Here is a 23,598-nt window from a genome sequence, read left to right on the forward strand (position 1 = left end):
ACGTAATATTATAATATGTTTTATAATATTGTAATTATATTAACCATTTTAATAATATTATTATATTCTATATCATAATTATATAATATGTTATTTAATAATAGTTTTATTGTATTATATTAAATATAATAATAAATATACATTATATTGTACTTATATATGTTATATTATAATATAATATAATATGATCATTATTTTTAATTATTTCAATTATTATTTTAATAATATTATTATATTCTATATCATAATTATATAATATATTATATAATAATAGTTTTTTATTATATTAAATATAATAATAAATATATATTATATTATAATTATATACATATTTAGTTTTTTTTAGTTGTTGTTGGAGACTTATGCTATGTTTGGTAAGATAGAAAGAAAATAGAAAGGAAATGAAAATTATAATACATAGAAAATTAGAAGGATAGAAAAGATTTTGATTTTCCCTTGACTTGTTTGGTATGATAGGAAAGAAAGAAAATGAATCTATCTTCCCTTGTTTGGTATTGGAAGTCAAACTAAAGAGATACAAAAATTATTATTTGTGTAATTACTTTTTTACCAAAATATTTTTTATTTATATTCTTTTCTAATAAAAGTATAAATAGTACAATATTCAATATCAAATTAACTCAAAAAATTCATGTAACTTGAACATATATTCCATCTATATTATGTAACTTATATAGTATTAATGCATTATAAATTTTTTTAACGTTTAAATACAACAAAAGAGTAACTAGCAACAGTTTAAATACAAGAACTTGTTGAAGGTTCAAATACAACAAAAAAGTGACTAGTATACTATGCATCCACTATTGTAGAGTAAGCGAAATTTTCTACAAAAGTATTAGTTTGTATGGTCATATATATTTCCCAATATTTACCTGCAGTTAAGTATCAACAAAAACCATGTGTGATCAACTAAGTACCATGTAAATATATTTACCAAAAGGGTTATAAACTGGTGTGAGTACTAAACTTCTGAACCATATGATTTAAGTCTTCATTGTTGTACATCATCTTCAAGAGCAACTCATAGCGACGATGACTTGGAACTGCAAAGAAAGCTCGCTTTTGTGATGCACTTTTGATTAAAAAAAGAAAAGCTTCCAATTGAAGATTATCAGGAACTCCAATGTTCATTACTTCAGCATACACTTCTTCTTTGGAATAGATACGTGGTTGTGCTTTTTCAGCAATAACATTGCCCTCTCTAATTGCATCAGCCACATTACTCATGCTAGAGTGAAGCATTCCAATATGCTTGTCAAGTGAATCCATCATGGAAGCTTTTCTTTTTACACCTTTGGATGCATTTGTAACTTGAGAATTATTCTGTGGGGATAAGGGCTCAACAGTATCAATATTTACCTCATCAAATTGTTCACCACCGACAGAGTGGTTGGAGCTAGTTTCCCTCTGCCATTGTCGAACTTACTCTTTTGCACTAGCAGCAGCCTGACCATTAGCTCTATCATTTGCAAAAAGCTCACTTAATTTGTCATAATAATTGATCTCAGTGTGCCTCCATTTCTTTGCATTAGGTTCAGCTTATAAATTTACACCAAGAATGATAAAAATACGTATAACATGTATAGTATAAAAGCTTATATATAACATAAAATGTAAACATAAATTTTAAACATGAAACACAAACCTCAATGAGAGTCTTCCACACTTCTGGCTCTGCTTCAAACATCTTAGTTAATGGACTCCAACCAAAACCACTTAAGCCTTTGAACAATTCATGACATGTATAAAAATTAGTTTTTAAAGTCTTGATTTGATTTTTTAGATGATCCTTATTAAAAGGGTATTTGAGCTCATCTCGACAAATTGTCAAAACATTGTTATATGCAGTAGTAGTAAAAGTTCCATCAACCCTATTTCATTCACTTGTTGCTCTAATAATGCATCGACCAACACAACATCCATGTCCTTTGACCATCTTATGTTATCCTTTCGTGATTCTTCACTATCTATGTTGTCTTTCATTGATTTCTTAGCCATGTTTACAAATTGCACATTTAAGAGACATTAAATATATAATAAAACTAAATAGAAACATAATATTGCATTCATAAACATTTCATAAATCCATTATATGCTGACACATGGACAATGTATCCCACTTATACACGTACAATTACCAAAAAAGTCCAAAGTTTACTTCCTGTTCGTTTGCTTATCTCCCACCGTTCAACCCCTTTTCCATTGTTCCATTTTTATGCTCCAACTATGTACCTCTGGAAAAATGTATTTAGGGATGCAGATTAAAATTGAAGATATATAGTTAAAAAAAAAGAAAAAAAGAAAAACCTCTCGTGCTATTGTTTACACTATACCAACCATCTTTGAATCTATTTCTCAGGGTTGTAGCTATATGATTATCTGGAAAAAAAACTTCGCTTTATCAATTTCCTCCATCTTTCTTATCCCCTAAAATATCAATACTTAATAAATTTCCTCCATCTTTCTTATCCCCTAAAACATACAGCACAACATGGGGCCCAAAACATTAGCAAGCACAATAGGGGTCTAAATCCACAATCAAAACGAGAGTCATGGAGCCAAGACGACAACATGCATAGATATATTCAATTGGGGCAAACGACAGTGAAATCACGCACAACCATAGAATCCATTAGAGAGCTTCCCAAATTACCATTTAGCTAATTCAATCCCAAAAAAATCACTAGAACTTCTCAAATAACATAGAACGTTGATATTAGAGAAGCAAAAAAAAAAAAAAAAAAAAAAATTGGACGAGTAAATTGTAAAAAAAAAAGAAAAAAAAGAGAGAGAACGAAACAAGAAGAAGCAAGGGAGTGAGAGATTCATTGACAAAACTAATTTTAAAATTGAAGTTTAGACCATGTACCTTCAATCTTGAACAATAATAGAGCCATGGAATGAAGTTTTTTCCGTGGGAAAGGTGTGCTGGTGTGAGTGGAGAGAGAAAGCCTATTTATCTCTTTTTTTTAGCAAAAAAACAAAGTGTCAAGTTTTGGAGCCAGATAAAAAATGAGGATAATTTAGTAATTTAGGTAGTTATCCACATTTGCCTTCCTAAAATCCTCACACTTTTGGAGAGATTAAATATGGTGGGACCCACCAATCACAATTTCCATTCAATTTTCTTTTTCTTCCCAATTTCCTTTCTACCAAACAAGCTAATTTACCAATTTCTATCCTAAAATCCCTCCAACATTTTCTTTACTTCCACTTTTCATTCATACCAAACATAGTCTTAGTGTACAATTAGACGGAAAAAATTATTCATACTAGAGTTATGTGATGAAGAATTTTTTAAGAGGCAAAAAGATGCGGGGTTACATTACAAGCACTTATGTTAGACCTACAGATCAAAAGGCTATAGATTATGTAGCGAAATTAGATGCTGGGGAAGCAAATAATGTAAAGATTATTACCTGGATTAATAATTCAGTCGTGCATTCGATTGGCAGTTAACTAGCAAAATATAAGACTGCCAAGGAGGTTTAGGAGCATCTTGCAAGACTGTTTACACAGTCTAATTTTGCAAAATAATACCAATTAGAGATTGATATTTGTGCTCTTCGACAGAAAAATATGACTATTTAGGAATTTATTCTATTGTGTCCGACCTATGGGACTAGTTGGCACTTACAGAATCCGCAGAGTTACGGGCGTTTGCTCCATACATTGCCCGAAGAGAAGAACAATGACTAGTCCTATTTTTGATGGCTCTTGGTGATGATTTTGAGGGGTTGCGTGGGTCTATTTTGCATCGCAGCCCACTTCCTTCCATGGATGCAGTGGTTAGTGAATTTTTGGCATATGAGATATGTCTTAAGTCTCAAGTAGGGAAAGGGATTGCTTCCAATCCTTCAGTTTTTGCCACAGCTCAACAACCACCTCCTAGTAATCAAAATAGGTCGAACTCAAAGGTTGCTCATGATAAATGTAGTTTCTGCAAGCAGAAGGGTCATTGGAAGGCTTAAAGGATGTTTATTTCCTGTATTTGTCTCTGATTTCATGATTTATAGTTCTCTATAGTGTTTTTCTCTTACAAAAAATACACGTAAAATGAGAATTATTTTGAATCATGATTCTGAATCTATGAACCAAACGTCCACTTAGTGTCCCACATTGTTGAATAGAGCCAAACAACAACAACAACAGTCCCACCAACAACTGCAACACCCTCAACAACAGCAACAGTCATCTCCACAATCATCGCATGTTTCTTCTCAATGGAAGCCTGGCAACCAATCGTTGCAGTGGACGTACAAGCCACCTCCGCCTTATTCTACCGTGGTTGCACCATCATTGGACTCTTTTATGCTTAAGCAGTTTCAGAAGTTTCTTGCCACACAACTGCATGCCATGTCTACCTCCTCTCATATAGGTCTGTCATCTTCTAGCTCTTCAGGTATCTCTTTCTTGTGGGTCTTTAGACTCAGGTGCGTCTCATCTTATGTCACCTGATTTGTCCTCCTTTGTCTCTTTGTCTCTTAACTCTTCTATGTCACACCTAGTTTGTCTCTCCCTGATGTCTACCAGATTCCTAATCTTACTTTGAATCTTGTTTATGTTAGCCAATTATGTGAATCTGGATTTTTAGTTTTCTTTTCTTCTACTGCTTGTTATGTGCAGGACCTGGAATCTCATAAATAAATTGGGACCAGCCATAGGCAAGGGGGACTTTATGTTTTGGATAAGCTCAAAATACTAGAAGTTGCAGCTTCCAGTGTTGATTTGTCATCATTTCGCTTGAGTCGTTCCTCTTCATATTTTTATTTGCAGCATTCTTGTCTAGGTCATGTTTTAGCATCGCATTTACAGTTTTAGCTAGTACAGGAGCATTAGGAAATTTGAAATCTCATGATATTTCTTATTGTAGTGGTTGCAAATTAGCCAAGTTTTCTGCTTTACCTTTTAATAAAAGTATTTCTTTTTCTCTTGCACCATTTCATCTTGTCCATTCCGATGTGTGGGGACCTTCTCCTATAGCCACAAAGGAGAGGGGGTTGAGATATTATGTTTCTTTTGTTGATGATTGCACTCGTTATTACTTAGTTTATCTCATGAAGCGTCGTTCTGAATTCTTAAGTATTTTCCATGCTTTTCGAGCTCTTGTCAAGACTTAACATTCAGATGTTATTAAGTGTTTTTGATGTGATTTGGGTGGGGAGTATACCTTTAATGATTTTTCTGAATTCTTTGCTTTAGATGGAACTGTTTACCAAACTTCTTGAACAGATACTCCAAAGCAAAAGGTGTTGCTGAAAGGAAACATAGGCATCTCGTTGAGACTGCTCGTTCACTTTTATTATTCACCTATGTTCCTAGTGAATTTTAGGGAGAAGCAATTCTTGTTGCTGCTCATTTAATTAATAGGATTCCTACCTAACACAATTCAGGTTTGTGACCTTTTGAGAAGTTGTATGGTCATGCTCCTGATTACTCATCCTTGCGTGTCTTTAGATCTACCTATTTTGTCCTTTTACCTCCTGTCCAGCGTAATAAATTGTTTGCACAGTCTGTTACATGTGTCTTTCTGGGTTATGGTGCTGGTCAAAAGGGATATCGTTGCTTTGATCCAGTTAGTCAAAAATTATATGTCTCCCGTCATGTTAAGTTTCTTGAGCATATGCCTTTCTTTTCCATTGCCACTAGTTCTTATAACATGACTAAGTCTGATCTTATTCAATATTGATCATTTTATTCTTGATACTGAGGTTGTTACACCCTTGTTTCACACACACCCATTCCGCCTTTAGATCCTGATTTTTGTAGATCTTTCGTTGATAGTTCAACGACTGGTACCTTAGCTTTTGATATACTTGTTGTTCCCTCTCCCCCTGTGGCTGCCCAAGCACCTCCTTAGACTATGGTTCATCCTCCTGCTCATCCTGTACGTACTCATAAGTCCACTAAGCTTTCAGATTTTGCTTACTCTTGTTATTCTAGTTATTTTACGTATTTTTTAGCATCTATTCATCGTCTTTCTTAGCTTTTGTCCTTTAAAGACGCAGTTATTGATCCTTTTTGGCAACAAGCTATGGCTGAAGAACTTATTGCGATGAACTAGACACACACTTGGGATTTAGTACCACTTCCACTAGGTAAATGAGCAATTAGTTCTCGTTGGGTTTATAAAATCAAAACCAAGCCTGATGGGTCTATTGAAAGATACAAAGCTCAGTTGGTTGCTAAGGGGTATTCCCAGTTTATGGCATGGATTATGAGGAGACTTTTGCCCAAGTTACAAAGATGACTACAGTTCGCACCCTCATTACAATTGCTTCCTTCGTCATTGGCCCATATCTCAGATGGGTGTTAAAAATGCCTTCTTGAATGGCAACCTACAAGAAGAAGTCTACATGGTACCCCCTCCAGGGGTTCCTCATCAACCTGGTGAAGTTTGTAGGCATAGAAAGCTCTTTACAGTCTTAAGCAAGTACCTCGGGCATGGTTTGATAAGTTTTCTACAGTGATTACTTCACTTGGCTTCCATCCTATCCCGGCTTCCATCCTAGCCATCATGATTCAGCTTTATTTCTCAAAAGTACCATAGCTGGATGAGTTCTGCATTCTTTGTATGTGGATGATATGATTATTACTAGTGATGATGTTGATCGGATTGCAATACTGAAGTCAGAGTTGGCTCGTTGTTTTGCAATGAAGGATTTGGGCCCGCTACGTTACTTCCTGGGTATTGAGGTTGCTTCCTCTCCAAAAGGTTACCTTTTGTCTCAGTCTAAGTATATAGCTAACATATTTGAGAGTGTTCGTCTTACAATTAATAAGACTATTGGTACACCTCTTGAGCTCAATGCTCAGTATTCTTTTTCTGATGGTTCTCCTTTGTTTGATCCTACCTTATAGCGTACTGTTGTTGGTAGCCTGGTTTATCTCACCATCACTCGTCCAAATATTGCACATGTTGTTCATGTGGTTAGTCAGTTTGTTACTTCGCCTACTACTATCCATTAGGCTGTTGTTCTTCGTATTTTAAGGTATCTCTGTGGTACTCAGTTTCAAAGTCTTTTACTTCTATCTACTTCATCGTTAGAACTGCGTGCATACTCTGATGTTGATTGGGCTGGTGACCATACGGATCACAAATCCACCACTGGCTTCTGTGTGTTTCTGGGTGATTCTCTCATCTCTTGGAAAAGCAAGGACAAGATGTCATTTCTAGATTGTCTATAGAAGCAGAGTAATGTTTTTCTTCATCGACCTACTCTGTTGTATTATGACAACAAGAGTGTTGTTCAGATTGCACGAAATTCAATTTTTCATGAGTGGACCAAGCATTGAGATTGATTGTCACATTACTCAGCATCATATTCAAGTTGGCACTCTCACATTGCCCTTTATTCCTTCGAATATGCAAATACTCGATTTGTTTACAAAGTCGTACTCCACTTCACGTTTTCGTTCTTTGTTTGGCAAACTCTCAATGCTTGTTGCCGGGGGAGGGGATTATTTTATTATTATCTTTAGTAAGGGTAGTTTGGTGGGAGATTATTTTATTATTAACTTTAGTAAGGGTAGTTTGGTCTTTACATTTATTTTACTAGTCTGTATAAACCTTATGTTCTGGTGTATTTAATGAATTCATGAAAATCAATAGGAAACTTATCAGTCTTTTTTCCCTCAATTTGTTTAACAAATACAACGTTTGTGTAAAAAGTAGTCATTTAATTGTTAGAGCTTTTTTGAAATTTTAAAAGGATTGTAACAAGTGGAATACGAGTGATTTATGAATGTGTGTGAAAAGTTAAAAAAAAAAAAGTGTCAATAGATGCACATTTTTTATAATTTTCTCTACGTTTAAAGTCTCTCTGCCACGAATAGCATACCACTTATATAACATACCTTTTTAATTAACACTACATAAAAAATTTACGAGAAGGGAGCCAAAATATAACATTTTAAGAATAACAAAAAGACAGCACGAGGAAAATACGAATTAACTTCAATTTCATTGCATAAATAAATTCCCGTCACAAAAATGAACCATCAAAAGAATTCAATATTTTTTTTTTACAAGCATTAGCAAATACGACCTGGTTTAATTAGAAATCAAATCCTAACAACAAAGTAGTACCCTAGCACATGCTCGGTCATATAATCTAGCTTGGGGCAAAACGTAAAATGGTGCTTCAGTTGACCACTTTTAGACTCTCCTGATAAAATAGAAACTCTAGTTTTAACTAAGCAGATAAAACTGCTGCCTGTTGTGATGCCTCTTCTGCTTGCAAGCTCTGGTAATAGTTGACGAGGACCTTCCATCCTCCGGGGCACATGAAACCATCGGGCGGGTTCTCGCCGGTCCTTGCATAATTCCGCATCTGAAAGAAGAAGAGCACCAGATTAGAGAGCCTTACAAATTACAATTTCAAGAAAAAAAAAATATTCATCGTAGTATTCGACTATTCTCTTGTAGACCGACAGTCAAAGACGTATTATAAGTGAAAATTTCAGAGTTGTAGAGATGTTCAGAAGCAAATAATGTTGTTAGAAATTTCTTGTGGTTTGTGTAACTGATTCCAGGAAATGAAATAGCAAGTGTTTTTACCTTGGTTCCGGAGATGAAGAGGAAATCTTTAGCACGTGAAGGATCAAAAAATGCCATCTTCTTTTGTACAGTATCGTATGCTGCAACCTGCAGTTTATGATTAAGGAAGAAGGTTAGTTGGCACGTCCAACAAAACGACGACAGGATATTAGTTTACATAGAATATCAGATGTAACCAGCTCATTTGATGGAAGAACAGTTCATATGCAAAAGACTTCAATGGGTGCTAAGAAGTTATTATGTATTTGATTAGCAACTATTGGATTTTAGCACCGTGTATGATAGAGTAGAAGAAGAAGAATTTAGAGCTCCGAACATAGAGATAGATGGATTGGATTCTTTGACTTACTCTGAATGGCAAAATATTTAGCTTCTCAAGGCCAGGAGCCATGCTCAAAACCTTTTTACCATGATCAGGGTCATACAAATCCCTCTTTTCTGTTGGGTGGCCCATACCAGCAGGATCACGACCCACGATGTAAAAGTTTGCGCCGGCATTTATCCGTGCCTTAGCATGCCATTGAACCTCAGTTGGGCCTGCGTAATGCATTGGCGACGGGAATATAGCCACAATGGTCGTTTCAGGGTCAAGAACTCCATCTTCCAGGACCTGAAAAGAAACAACGTTTAGCAAAAGCCATGAACCTGGACCAGAATGCAATTTACAGAGTACTTGAACAGGTAAGCTAAAAGATGGCAATTTTCACACGCCACCATAATACTAAAATGCATGTTACTATTACCTCCTGCTCAGCAACATCAAATTTACTCGTTCTAGTTCTAATAGAAGAAAACCCGAATGCTATTACTTTTTATGCACAAAACAATTTGTTAGATGAAATCGATGGAAATAACCTTGCTATGTTGGTCCATCCGAACATCCAGGGGAACATCATCAGCCTTTGTGAAACCTCCCAAAGGATGAAGCAATAGTATCGGGTTCTTGTAGCCCATCTCTAAAAGCCGTCTGCGCGTATCATTCATCAACAAAGCATGGCCATTATGGACGGGATTCCTCAACTGAAAAGCGAAAACTGCATCAGCCTGACGCTTATCAAACTCTTTCCGGAGTTGTTGAGGAGAAAGCCTGTAGTGATCGAGGCCGTCATTGTATTTTATGGGCTGTAACACTTCCAAATCTCCACCAATAAGCCAATTTCCAGCAGAAGTAATAACCTCCTCAACATACGGCAACCCTGGGGCCGTTGTCCCCCAAGTTCTCGCTATTCTTTCTTCTTTGTTATGCTTGTATATTTCAATGCTGCCACATATAAGAGTATTTAAGAAGGGGAAAAAACAGCAGCAATTTGGAGAAGAGAAAAGGTTTTCAACATCAGACTGGTGCAGACAACAATTTAGCATAATATAGCAGCAACCAACATTGTCAAATACGCAGTATTATAATTATCAGTTAAAACCAAGGCTTTATTAGTAAAAAATTATGTCAATGAAAGACTTACTCAATTCTTTTTTCCAAGAATTTTGTTCTCAAACAAACTGTGAACACGATCAAGCTAGAACAATCATCGTCATAAAATATAGAAGTACTCTAAACAATCGTATTATTCCTTTCCTAATACAAATTAAACTAAACTGAAATTTCATTTTATGCCATGCCCAATACTAAATTATTAGTCCAAACTAGACCAAAGGTTGCAACGCCAAACAATGTAATCCCTCTGAATTTTAAAATCATAAAACCACTTCCTAAATCTAATTCTCAACAGAAAATACACCAAAACCCAAATAGTCAAATCGAATTCCCAAAACATTCTTCCTCGGAACAAGAAGAAAAAAAACACACATATATTATCATAGATGTCATGTCACATGCGCATCAATTAAATAAACAATCAAAGAAACATGAACAGAAGAATTAAAAATACATTTATTTATAACATAATTTAATCCATCTTTGACAGAGACCAACCTGCGAAGAATAGCAATCAAATCTCCAGTCGGGCCCACCAAGGCGACATTGTTCGACTGCCCAATTCGGTCCTTGTCCTCGTCGTCGATGGCGAGCACAATGGGAAGCGACATATTTACGATCGTGCCATCGTTCTTCGTCCTCAAGGAATTGAAGTGCAGACTCTGCAAGTACTCGTCCTCCCTCATGAACCCCCTGAGGGGGCTGGCCCACCCCTCGCTGATGACGTGGACCCACTCCACATCAATCTTCGTCAGCTTCACCTTCGGCAGAGCCTCCGCTTCCAATACTCTCTTCGCCCGCTCGCTCTCTGGCACCACGAGATCCACGAGGGACCCACCGTCGGGGTCGATCAGGGAGCTCCTGATCTGATTAGCCGGGTGGGAAAGCGAGTACATTGTGGGCTTGGCGTAGAGGATAGAAGAAACCAACGGGTTCGTGGGTTTTGGTTTATTGAATTTGGCGTTGTAAAGGGCAAGCTTAGTTTTGTTGAATTTGAGATTGTTGAGATTATGGTGATGGGAAGAAAAAACGGGAAGTTTAATGGTTAGAGACATGTTTGGTTTGTGTTGTTGGTTTTTTTGAGGGAAGAGAATAGAGAAGTACGGATAATAGATCCGGTTTGGTTGGGGAAGTGAAAGTTTAGTATGAGTGATAATGTAATATGATGACCTTTAAATTGTTCCGCGAACATCTCTTGGTTGGGATTTGGAATTGGAAGGAGCGAGAGAGTTGAGAGAAGAGGAGCCAAGTTGGAGTTTAGATCCACACATTATTATTATGTTATGTCCGTATTTGTGTTTGTGGACATGGCTTTGTTGCTCGTCTCTATATTATAAGGTTTTGGGGACCATATGAGACTGCGGGTGAGCTTTTGTGGCCCTAGCTAGTGTTGAAAAGCAATGCACAGCTTTATCATGCTTTTGTTTTGTGTGCACTCCTATTCATTCTGTATCGGGTTAAAATTTTACTACTCACGTGAACATAAAATGTGTTTCATTAAACACATATTCTAACTGAATGAGACTTGTTATTTTGTGAGTAATATTCCCATGAGAATGAAAACCATTTTTGTTATTTTGCAAATTGTGATCGGGAGAATAACAAAAAATTATCCTGTGTTTATTGATATTAATTAAATCAATGAGTCTATTTCTCTATATTGTAAAATGTTTTATATTTTTCAAAAAAACAAGTAGTTTCTTTTAGTTGTTGTTGGAGACTTATGCTATGTTTAGTAAGAGGAAAATAAAATAGAAAGGAAAGAAAGACTATAATGTATAGAAAATTAAAAGGATAGAAAAGATTTTAATTTTTTCCTGACTTGCTTGGTATGATAGGGAAAAAAGAAAATGATTCTACCTTCTATTGTTTGGTATTGGAAGTGAAACTAAAGAGATGAAAAAATTATTATTTGTGTCATTACTTTTTTACCAAAATATTTTTTTATTAATATTCTTTTCTAATAAAAGTATAAATAATACAGTATTTAACATCAAATTAACTCAAAAAATTCATGTAACTTGAACATATATTCCATCTATCTTATGTATATTATGTAACTTATATAGTATTAATGCATCAGTAATTTTTTTAACGTTTAAATACAACAAAAGAGTAGCTAGCTACAGTTTAAATACAACAACTTGTTGAAGGTTCAAATACAATAAAAAAGTGACTAGTATACTATGCATCCACTATTGTAAAGTAAGCAAAATTTTCCACAAAAGTATTAGTTTGTATGGTCATATATATTTCTCAATATTCACCTGCAGTCAAGTATCAACAAAAACCACGTGTGATCAACTAAGTACCATGTAAATATTTTTCCAAAAGGGTTATAAACTGGTGTGAGTACTAAATTTCTAAACCATATGATATCAGTCTTCATTGTTGTACATCATCTTCAAGAGCAACTCATAGCGATGATGATTTGGAACTGCAAAGAAAGCTCACTTTTGTGATGCACTTTTAATTAAAAAAAGAAAAGCTTCCAATTGAAGATTATCAGGAACTCCAATGTTCATTACTTCAGCATACACTTCTTCTTTGGAATAGATACGTGGTTGTGCTTTTTCAGCAATAACATTGCCCTCTCTAATTGCATCAGCCACATTACTCATGCTAGAGTGAAGCATTCCAATATGATTGTCAAGTAAATCAATCATGGAAGCTTTTCTTTTTACACCTTTGGATGCATTTGTAACTTGAGAATTATTCTGTGGGACTAAGGGCTCAACAGTATCAATAATTACCTCATCAAATTGTTCAACACTGGCAGATTGGTTGGAGCTAGTTTCCCTCTCCATTGTCGAACTTTCTCTTTTGCACTAGCAGCAGCTTGACCATTAGCTCTATCATTTGCAAAAAGCTCACTTAATTTGTCGTAATAATTAATCTCAGTGTGCCTCCATTTCTCTGCATTAGGTTTAGCCTATAAATTTACACCAAGAATGATAAAAATACTTATAACATGTATAGTATAAAAGCTTATATATAACAGAAAATGTAAACATAAATTTTAAACATAAAACACAAACCTCAATGAGTCTTCCACACTTCTGGCTCTGCTTCAAACATCTTAGTTAATGGACTCCAACCAAAACCACTTAAGCCTTTGAACAATTCATGACATGTATAAAAATTAGTTTTTAAAGTCTTGATTTGATTTTTTAGATGATCCTTATTAAAAGGGTATTTGAGCTCATCTCGACAAATTGTCAAAACATTATTACATGCAGTAGTAGTAAAAGTTCCATCAACCCTATTTCCATTCACTTGTTGCTCTAACAATGCATCGATCAACACAACATCCATGTCCTCTGACCACCTTATGTTATCCTTTCGTGATTCTTCACCATCAATGTTATCTTTCTTTGATTTCTTAGCCATGTTTACAAGTTGCACATTTAAGAGACATTGAATATATAATAAAACTAAATAGAAACATAATATAGCATTCATTAACATTTCATAAATCCATTATATGTTGACACATGGACAATGTATCCCACTTATACACGTACAATTACCAAAAAAGTCCAAAGTTTACTTCCTGTTCGTTTGCTTCTCTCCCACCGTTCAACCCCTTTTCCGTTGTTCCATTTTTATGCTCCAACTATGTTCCTCCTGGAAAATGTATTTAGGGATGCAGATTAAAATTGAAGATATATAGTTAAAAAAAAAGAAAAAAAGAAAAACCTCTCGTGCTATTGTTTACACTATACCAACCATCTTTGAATCTATTTATTAGGGTTACAACTATATGATTATCTGGAAAAAGAAGCTTCGCTTTATCAATTTCCTCCATCTTTCTTATCCCCTAAAACATACAGCACAACATGGGGCCCAAAACATCAGCAAGCACAATAGGGGTCTAAAACGACAATCAAAACGAGAGTCATGGAGCCAAGGTAATAACCTGCAGAGATATATCAATGGGGGCAAACGACAGTGAAATCACGCACAACCATAGAATCCATTAGAGAGCTTCCCAAATTACCATTTAGCTAATTCAATCCCTAAAAAAATCACTAGAACTTCTTAAATAACAAACAACGTTGATATTAGAGAAGCAAAAAAAAAAAAAATTGGACAAGTAAATTGTAAAAAAAAAAAAAGAGAGAACAAAACAAGAAGAAGCATGGGAGTGAGAGATTCATTCACAAAACTAATTTTAAAATTGAAGTTTAGACCATGTACCTTCAATCTTGAACAATAATAGAACTACCTTCAATCTTCTGCCATAGAATGAAGTTTTTTCCGTGTGAAAGGTGTGCTGAGTGGAGAGAGAAAGCCCATTTATCTCTTCTTTCTAGCAAAAAAAAAAAAGCGCCAACTTTTAGAGCCAGATAAAAAATGCGGATAATTTAGTAATTTAGGTAGTTATCCACATTTTTCTTCCTAAAATTCTCCCACTTTTGGTGAGATTAAATATGCTAGGACTCACCAATCACAATTTCCATTCAATTTTCTTTTCCTTCCTAATTTCCTTTCTACCAAACAAACTAATTTACCTATTTTCATCATAAAATCTCTCCAATATTTTCTTTCCTTCCACTTTTCATTCATACCAAACATAGTCTGAAACTCTACACAAGATAGAGGGTGGTGTGAACCATCGTTCGGTGTTTTTACAAACACAGTTTTCTGATCAAATAAAAATATGTGGTTGCTAGTATAACGTAAGATTGATTCGCACTCACTGAGCTTCATAAAAAATAATAATTCTATAATAGAGAACTTTTACTTTTCAATTTTTAATTTTTAATTTTTTTTCAAAATAATTTATTATTATTGATTCTTGATATAGGTGTTATTTTTTAAATCAAATGAACCAATTTTTGTACATGAAAAAAAGTTTAATTGATATATAGAGATAAATTTTCTATTCTATGATTATAAAAAATAAAAGATAATGTTGGTTTTTCTTTTTTTTTTTAAAACGATATTGCGTATTATCACATCCAATTAAATAGGGAGAAAAATTTTGTTGTTATCCTATTATAATATAAACAATTGGTTTTATGTTCGTCATTGCTGTTTGATACTCTCCATAGCTAGCGATCTTTGTTCCTTTGAACGTTTTGAAAATAGAATCTTTAGTGGTTGTAATATTGGGGCATTATGTCAGGTTCTAATATTCTTCTCCACTCGTGGGAGTTTATTGACTTGGTTAAGAGTCTTCCAATCATAATCTTTGTTTCTTTCCCACTTTACAAATAAAAAATCATAAATATACAATACTACGAAATGGAATTTATCCCATTTTTCCGAGCATATTCATTATTATTTCCATCTGTTGAGTTGTAGTATATTCCTTACTTTTCGTTGCGCCAATTATGATAAAAGAGCCATTGCAAGTGGTGTTATACATGTGGTTGTTTGATTATTAGATGCTTGCTTAACATAAGGAAAAGAAATCCACTTTTGTTATCAGTCTCTGCTTTTACTTTTTGGCTTTGGGTTTCGGCTTTTGCCAGGTGAAGCGAGGAATGACAAGGAAAGGAATACATAGGCAGGCTATAATTAAAAACCAAAGCCTATAAGATGAAACATAATTGTAGGATATGGAAGAAAATATTTAATCCGTAGTATTCAATTCTAAACCATCCACTTTACATTAGTTTTGTTCATTTTTTTCATGTTTTTTTTTTTTTAATTTGATATGATTTTATTTGTCTGATAATTTAAAACTCTATTCTATTAATAGATGATTCTTTTCAATTCTATTACAAAACTATCCCCATAATGCTTATGATTTTGTTAGAATCATGCCCCAATAATTAATGATGACTCATAGAGTATAGGGTACACTAAGAAAAAATATTAATAATTCTATTTTGTGGACACTAAAATATATTATAATCACACTATTCACATATCTTGTGGATCATATAATATATTACATAATCTATTTATCTATCTATGAAGTGTCAATATATGATAATTTTTATGCGTTTTGACAAAAACGACAACATTTTGGTCGAAATGCACTCGTTTCTCCTTTTTTTTTTTTTAATTCTTTCATTTTATTTACTTTTTTACTTTTTATCCTACAAGTTACCTACTCATTCATTTTTATTTTTTATTTTTTTATTCTTGCCCAAATTTTTTTTTTCTTTTCTTGTTCTCTTTGCTTTAGAACTTAGTTATTTCTTTATTTTGGAGCCTTTTTAAGCTTTTTTATAATTTCTTTCTTGAAACTTTATTTTTTTCCGTTTTAGTTCTTTTTGCTCTAAAACTAATTTATTTCTTCATTCTAATTCTTTTTTGACCTTTTTTTATTTTTGTTCTGAAATTTTATAGTTTTCAGTCCTTTTGTCTTGAAACTTTATTTTTCCTCTTTGTTTTAAAACTTATTTATTTCTCATTTTAGTTCTATTCTAACTTTTTTTTTAATTTTTGTCTTGAAAGTTTATTTTTTTTTGTTTTAATTTCTTTTGTCCTAAAATTTATTTATTTGTTCTTTTTTGTCTTTTTTTTAACTCCTTTTTCTTTATTTTTGTGCTGGAACTTTATTTTCCCTTTTTTTATTTTGCTCTACAACTTATTTATTTATTTATTTTTTATCACTCTTTTTGTTTCTTGCCCTACAACTTTATTTGTTTCTTTTAGGATTTTATATACTTTTAATAATAACATTGTAATTAAAACTTAACACACAGATTCCCACGTGTGTGGAGTTCAACTAGTATCATGTTGTGGGGAAAAACCTTAAATCCCACACGAGGCAATGAATGGGCGCCACGTGGTGCGATTAAAGCATAAAATAGTCAAGACATAAAGATACGGAGTGGCAGTAGAGCGCACTTGATGGACGTCGACCCTTAACGATCAAATAACACCGCTGAAGGGGTCGACTAGAGGGAACAAATGTCACGCTACGGAGATGAATGCTTCACTAGCCATGAACGAAGATCACTTCCAAAGGGCTGAAGGCGACGAACCCACCTGATTAGTGCATGAAAATGCACCCTGAATACTGCTTTTGATTTATATAATATTAAAATATTTAAGCTTTAATTAAACAATTCCATCATTTTTATTCATAATATTTTTAATTGGAATTTGTCTAGTTTTTTCTTAATTATTTACAGATAAAAAGCAGTGTAAAAAGCTACACAAAAATAAGCCATGAAATCCATGTTTTCAAGTTTCAACCAGCCGAGCCATGCCTTGAGCCAGCCTTTTTAGCGGAGCCGATCAGAGAGAGAGAGAGCCGAGCAGCTTAGCCGAGCCAACATCAGCTCGTGGGCCCCACCACTCAGCGCAGGAATCCGCGCCCGTTTCTTCCCGCCATCTCATGCCTCGCGCATCACCAGCACGCCGCACCTCACAGGGTGAGTTCCTTCCATGCAGCCGTTAGCGCGCGTCCAAGCTTCAATCCGCGTGGGTCCCGCACGACAGCATCAGACCTGCTGCCTTCTCCGCGTGCGCCACCTGTCCAACGCGGGTCCTCCACTCTGACCGCGCCAGCATACGCCAACCAATCTGCATGCGACATGTGGCACGTTTCCTCCTCACTTCCAATCACGTTGCGACACGTGTCCCATTTGGTGCTGAATCTGAATTCCTTCCCCAAATCAAATATGTGATTTCTCCTAATTTATGTGCAATTTTATTTTGTTTCCTTTTCTTTTGTAATTTTCTAGTTTTACAATTTATTTCCTTATTTGACAGGCAACCTCTGAATACTATAAATAGAGGGGTTGGCCTAAGGTTTTAGAGAGTTTTGAATATTCAGTTTTCTGTCGTCTTGCTGTCAGTCTCATATTTTCTCTCTAGAACTTGTGAGAATGTTTTGCAAGATAGGCTAGAGGTTTCTTGGTGAGGTTAGAGATGAACTTCTGTTGAGTGACCCAATTCGGGGTTTTGATTCCTTGTGCTGTAAAGTTCAACATCTGAATGACTTAAATCTCATCTATTTTTCTATTACTTTTTAAAATATTGTGTGCCAATTTTTATATAAGTTCAGTCACGCTTTTCTTATGTAATTCTGTCATGCAATATTTTGTTATTCAAATTATTTTGTAAATTGTCTTTTACTGCAATATTGTCAGATTGATATATTGTCGATTTTAGATAACTTGTAATAATAATATTTCCGGAGTCAACATAGAGATTTAATCTATTCGGTTCTTTTATTTTGTGAATCAAAACTGGAATTGGTAAACGAAACATTAGGGATTCTCGACACCTTACCGTTTTTATTATTAAATTTCTTTAACACAAATCTTTTCTCCTTTTTATTATATTTGCAACAAAAATCTCAAAAACTCTTCTTTTTCTTTAATTCACATTTCTCTAATGCTTTTATTCTGTTAGTCATTCTTGTTATTTTGTTATCTCTCTGTGGATACGACCGCCCTTCTGTGTTACAATTGACCGCTTGTGTACATCACTTTTGGGCGTTAATCATCACCCATGTCTAGTCTGAAGTACAATTGTACCAAGATTTGACATGCATTAAATGCATGCAGAGTAGGTGGTGAAGTCGGTGGAGAAAGTCTAGCAAACTGGCCAAAATCTCGGTGATCAGAGATTGCTGTTCTGGAGTATGGTAAAGATATCACGGGATTTGATTAGATAATTGGTATTTGGCAGAAATGACATGATGTATATATGCAGGGAGAATAGTCTGATGGGGGTTCGGATTCTTGAACACCTATCTCCCCAGAACTTGTATTTTCTACCCAGAATAGTAAAAAGGCTCTCAGTGGACGTAGCTCTATATTATAGTGAACCACTATAAATCCTCTGTGTCAATCTTATTTCAGTTCTGATCCGCGTTTAGAGTTATTTAATTTGTGCGCAAATCCCAAAAGCTTGTTATTAATCTGTTGACTAGTTTTTACTGTCAACAAATGGTGACTCTACTGGGGACCGAATCCAGAATATCTGGTTTGTGTGTGTGTCAAGAATCCAAGACTACCAAGAGATAACCAACAATCATGCCTCCAAGAAGGGGAATGAGTGGTGCCGCGAATCAAGGCAGCCAAACGGAGGAGAACACCACGCATCCGGCCAATCTGGCCAATGGTGGGAGCATAGGAGATCAACCTAACCAGGGGAATCAACCCTCGGTGAGGAATGAAACTCTGACCCCGAGCATGCCGCAGCTTGACCTGATACAAACGCAGGCCCAGTTGAATGCTCTGACCGACTTGGTTCGAGGGCTGGTGACCACCATCGAGCGAATGGACGGGAGAAGCTCTATGCCTCATCTGGAGGACGCCCCGAGACCACCGAGCGCCGCCGTGGCTGGGAACCAGAATGCTGGTGAGTAACACAGTGCCCCGGAAGGGATCAAAGAAAGTAAAAATGCCAGGGGAATTAACCCAAGGCCTCAACCGTCGAAATCCATTGGCAGTAGATAAAGGGCCACCAGGCAACGAGCCCAGGAGAAAGGAGCAGCTAAGGACCTGGAGAAGTTCCCTAAGGCGCCACCTCAAAACCAGGGTAAAAATATCCCGGGGGATTCAGGGTCGGTGCAAAAGGGTGAAGATTTGAGGAACAAGCTGGATGCCAAGAAGGCAGAAGCCTCAAAAGGGGCCAGCTTTGCAATCTCAATAGAGGAGGCAAAGGCCATCATGGAATGTGTGGTGAGCTTAGAAGAAAAGCTCACAGGTGACGTCGTCGGTTTAAAAAAAGATGTAAAAAGCCTGGTGAGTCGCCAACAAAAAAACATAGGACAGGTGGCAGAGGTGGTTAATGTCGACATCGCTCTCAGTCGAGTCCATGACCACCCTTTTACTACAGAAATCATGGCACCACCTCTCCCAGATAAGTACAGGTCCCCGTCAATCCCTCTATCTCCATATGACGGTAGAGGAGATCCCGACGACCATCTAGAAATGTACACAGGGCACATGCTTCTGCATGGGTACACGGAGGAAATAATGTGACGAGTGTTCCGGAACCACTTGACGGACTCTACCCGTAGATGGTTCCGGACACTCAAACCGAACTCCATCTTTAGCTGGGAAGAATGGAAGGAAACCTTTTCCCCCCAGTTCATCGGGATAAATATGTATATGCCGCCGAAGCAAAGTTTGACAATGGTTTACTAAAAACAAAATGAGTCATTCAATGAATGGCTGGTGACGTATGGTGAAGCAGTCACTGCTACAATAGATATGACGGATTGCGAGACTTTGATGGAGGCTTTATCTAGCATGTAAAAGAACACCCCATTTAAGCGTGACCTAAACCGAAAGCCGCCTGCCACTTATAGAGAGTTCTTGGCAAGAGCGCAAGGATACATCAACGCCGAAGAAGCTGAAGCGAATGATCCTGAGCACATATCCAACAAGAACAAATGAACTGAGCAAAGGTCAACGTCGGGAAAGCAAGACAATCAGAAACGGTGAGGTGGGGGAAACGGAGATAAATAGGTTGTATCGGCGTCGAGCCATCCAGAAGCGAAGAAGCCAAGGCAAGAGCAGAATTGGAGGCCTCGTCCATTCCAACGGTATGATTCCTATCATGAGCTGACTGTGGGGAATGAAGAAGTATTTAATCAAGTCAGCCGAGGAAATTTGTTGTGTCGATCGAAACCTATGAAGTTGGACCCAAATCGGAGGAACCAAAACAAGTATTGCAGGTTCCACAGAGACGTCAGCCACAACAACAATGATTGCACTGACTTGAAGGATGAGATAGAAAGACCAATCCTTGAGGGAAGGCTGCAGGAATTCAGGGCCAATAGGAGAGGTCATGGCCAGGGAAACGACGGTCGACGCCAGGAGGATAATCAACGGGGGAAAGACTGTGAGCCTGTCGGTGTTATAAGGACCATTCATAGGGGTCCATACCTTGGGGGGACTCGAGGAGATCCCAAAAGAGCTATGCCTATGAGGCAAGACAGGTGTATCAAGAAAGGTTTTGGAACCTCGCAACTACTAGGCCAACAAAGATAGCAAAGTTCAGCAGCGCTGAAGTAGTCTTCTCCGAAAAAGATGCAAATGAAATCCACTTTCCCCACAATGACGTCCTGGTAGTAGAGGCAATGGTTGGGAACTACACAGTTTGTAGAATCCTTATGGATAACGGGAGCTCAGTGAACATCCTATACTCTGACTGCCTGGAAAAGATGGGAATTCCAAAGGAACAACTAAAGAAGACATCTCGGCAACTATATAGGTTTCCTGGGGATTCAGTAATCCCATAATGAATAATCAGGCTGCCTGCAATTGCAAGAGAGAAGCCTAGACAGACAACTGTGATGGCAAATTTCATGGTAATCAAAAGGGGTTCGTAGTATAATGCCGTGATTAGGAGGCCGACCCTTCAGGCACTCAGGGTAGTCACTTTCGTCTACCATCAAAAGGTTAAGTTCCCAACCCCCAATGGCGTGGGAGAAATAAAGAGTAATCAATATAAATCCAGGGTCACATACTCAGATGTTATGCGTGGATACGATCAACCAGGGAGACAAGAAGCGAGAATAGTGCATCAGGGGCCCGTTGAAGAAGATATAGATGCCATGATCGAAGAAGAGATTACGTGGTCCCAACCAGTGAGCAATTGGAGGAGATCTGGGTAGATGACAAAGAGCTGATGAGGGTATTAAAAGTAAACTCAGAAAAAAAGTGGATGTATTTGCTTGGACTCATGCTGATATGGTAGGAATCGACTCTGAGGTTATGTGTCACGCTTTAAATGTTAACCCTTCCTATCCTGCAAAGCGTCCAAAATGGTGATTGATGAATCTGGAGAGATACGAAGTGTTGAAGGAAGAGGTCGACAAGTTGATTAAGAACAGTTTCATTAGGGAAGCTCACTATCCTAGATGGGTCTCAAACCCTGTCCCGGTGATCAAACCTAACGGGAAGTGGAGAATGTGTATTGATTTTAGTGACCTGAACAAGGCCTATCCGAAAGATGATTTCCCTCACCCCCAAATAGATAAGCTGGTCAACACTACTGCCGGGCACGAGTTGTTGACCTTCATGGACGCCTACTCTGGTTATAATCAAATTTCCATGCACCCGGCCGATGAAGAGCATACATCGTTCATCACAGATAGAGACTGATTAACGCCCAAAAGTGATGTTCACAAGCAGTCAATTGTAGCACAAAAGGGCGGTCGTATTCACAGAGAGATAACAAAATAACAAGAATGACTAACAGAATAAGAGCGTTAGAGAAAAGTGAATTAAAGAAAAAGAATAGTTTTTTGGGATTTTTGTTACAAATAAAATAAAAAGGAGAAAATTTGTATGAAGAAAATTCAGTAGTAAAAACGGTCAGGTGTCGAGAATCCCTAATGTTTCGTTCACTAGTTCAAATTTTGATTCACAAAATAAAGGAATCGAATAAATTAAATCTCTATGTTGACTCCGAAATATTATTATTACAAGTTATCTAAAATCGACAATATATCAATCTGACAATATTGCAGTAAAAGACAATTTGTAAAATAATTTAAATAACACAACAATGCATAACAAAATTACATAAGAAAAGCGCGACTAAACTTATATAAAAATTGGCACACAATATTTTGAAAAGTAATAGAAAAATAGATGAGATTTAATTCATTTAGATGTTGAAGTTTACAGCGCAAGGAATCAAAACTCTAAATTGGGTCGCTCAACAGAAGTTCATCTCTAACCTCACCAAGAGAACTCTAGCCTAGCTTGCAAAACATTCTCACAAGTTCTAGAGAGAAAATATGAGACTGACAGCAAGACGATAGAAAACTGAATATTCAAGCTTACAAAAACCTTAGACTAACCCCTCTATTTATAGTGTTCAGAGGTTGCCTGTCAAATAAGGAAACAAATAATAAAAATAGAAAATTACAAAAGAAAGGGAAACAAAATAAAATTACACATAAATTAAGAGAAATCATATATTTGATTTGGGGAAGAAATTTGGCAACTCGCTCTGATTTTTTAGGAAGAAATTCAGATTCAGCCTTCATCTGGACACATGTCAAAGCTCGGTTGGAGGAAAGGAATAAGGCTGCCACATGTCGCGCGCGGAATGGAGGAAGGATGCTGGCGTTGGAGACATCTGGGACTCGCGGAAGCCAGTTGTCATGCACGGAGAAGAGGGTAGGCTGGCATCGCAGACGCGAGACCCACGCCGAAGAGAGCTTGGACGCGCTAGAGATCGCGCGGAGGAAGAACGCGCGCTCTGGGACGTTTGCGTGCTGGTGACGCGCGCGAGGTGGAGTGGGGAAGGCAGGTGAGGTGGGGCCCACGGGGAAATCAGCTTATGGCTTCGGCTCACGCGGCTCTTCTCTCTTTTTGGCTTGTGAGGCTCGGCTTAGTGGCTTGGCTCCGGGTGGTTGAAAACATGGCTTTCATGGCTTATTTTTGTGTAGCTTTTTACACTGCTTTTTATCTGTAAATAATTAAACAAAAACTAGACAAATTCCAATTAAAAATATTATGAATAAAAATAATGGAATTGTTTAATTAAAGCTTAAATATTTTAATATTATATAAATCAAAAGCAGTATTTATGGTGTATTTTCATGCACTAATCAGATACCTCTAATGCTACAAGGTAATGCCCTTTGGCTTGAAAAATACAGGGGGAACATAACAAAGGCTTGTAAATAAAATGTTTG

General features: G+C 36.5%; 1 protein-coding gene across 1 annotated transcript; it reads right to left on the reverse strand.

Annotated features, from left to right (window-relative positions):
- Positions 1-7,966: 7,966 nt before the first annotated feature.
- On the reverse strand, positions 7,967-11,351 carry LOC21399105 (ATP sulfurylase 2). The gene is made up of 5 exons (XM_010106132.2): positions 10,515-11,351; positions 9,440-9,845; positions 8,934-9,194; positions 8,585-8,671; positions 7,967-8,357 (listed from the first exon to the last, which is right to left on the reverse strand). The coding sequence occupies exons 1-5, from the start codon at positions 11,069-11,071 to the stop codon at positions 8,220-8,222; spliced, it is 1,449 nt and encodes a 482-aa protein (XP_010104434.1). The 5' UTR covers positions 11,072-11,351; the 3' UTR covers positions 7,967-8,219.
- Positions 11,352-23,598: the final 12,247 nt, after the last annotated feature.

The sequence above is a fragment of the Morus notabilis genome, unplaced genomic scaffold (genome assembly GCF_000414095.1).
Source record: "Morus notabilis unplaced genomic scaffold, ASM41409v2 Scaffold550, whole genome shotgun sequence".
Taxonomy (NCBI): Eukaryota; Viridiplantae; Streptophyta; class Magnoliopsida; order Rosales; family Moraceae; genus Morus; species Morus notabilis.

Coding starts and splice junctions, on each gene's coding strand:
- LOC21399105 (XM_010106132.2), bottom strand. CDS start 11,071: ATGTCTCTAACCATTAAACTTCCCGTTTTTTCTTCCCATCACCATAAT. Junction 9,846..10,514: donor TTGATTGCTATTCTTCGCAG/GTTGGTCTCTGT, acceptor TATATGTGGCAG/CATTGAAATATACAAGCATA. Junction 9,195..9,439: donor GGATGGACCAACATAGCAAG/GTTATTTCCATC, acceptor GTTTCTTTTCAG/GTCCTGGAAGATGGAGTTCT.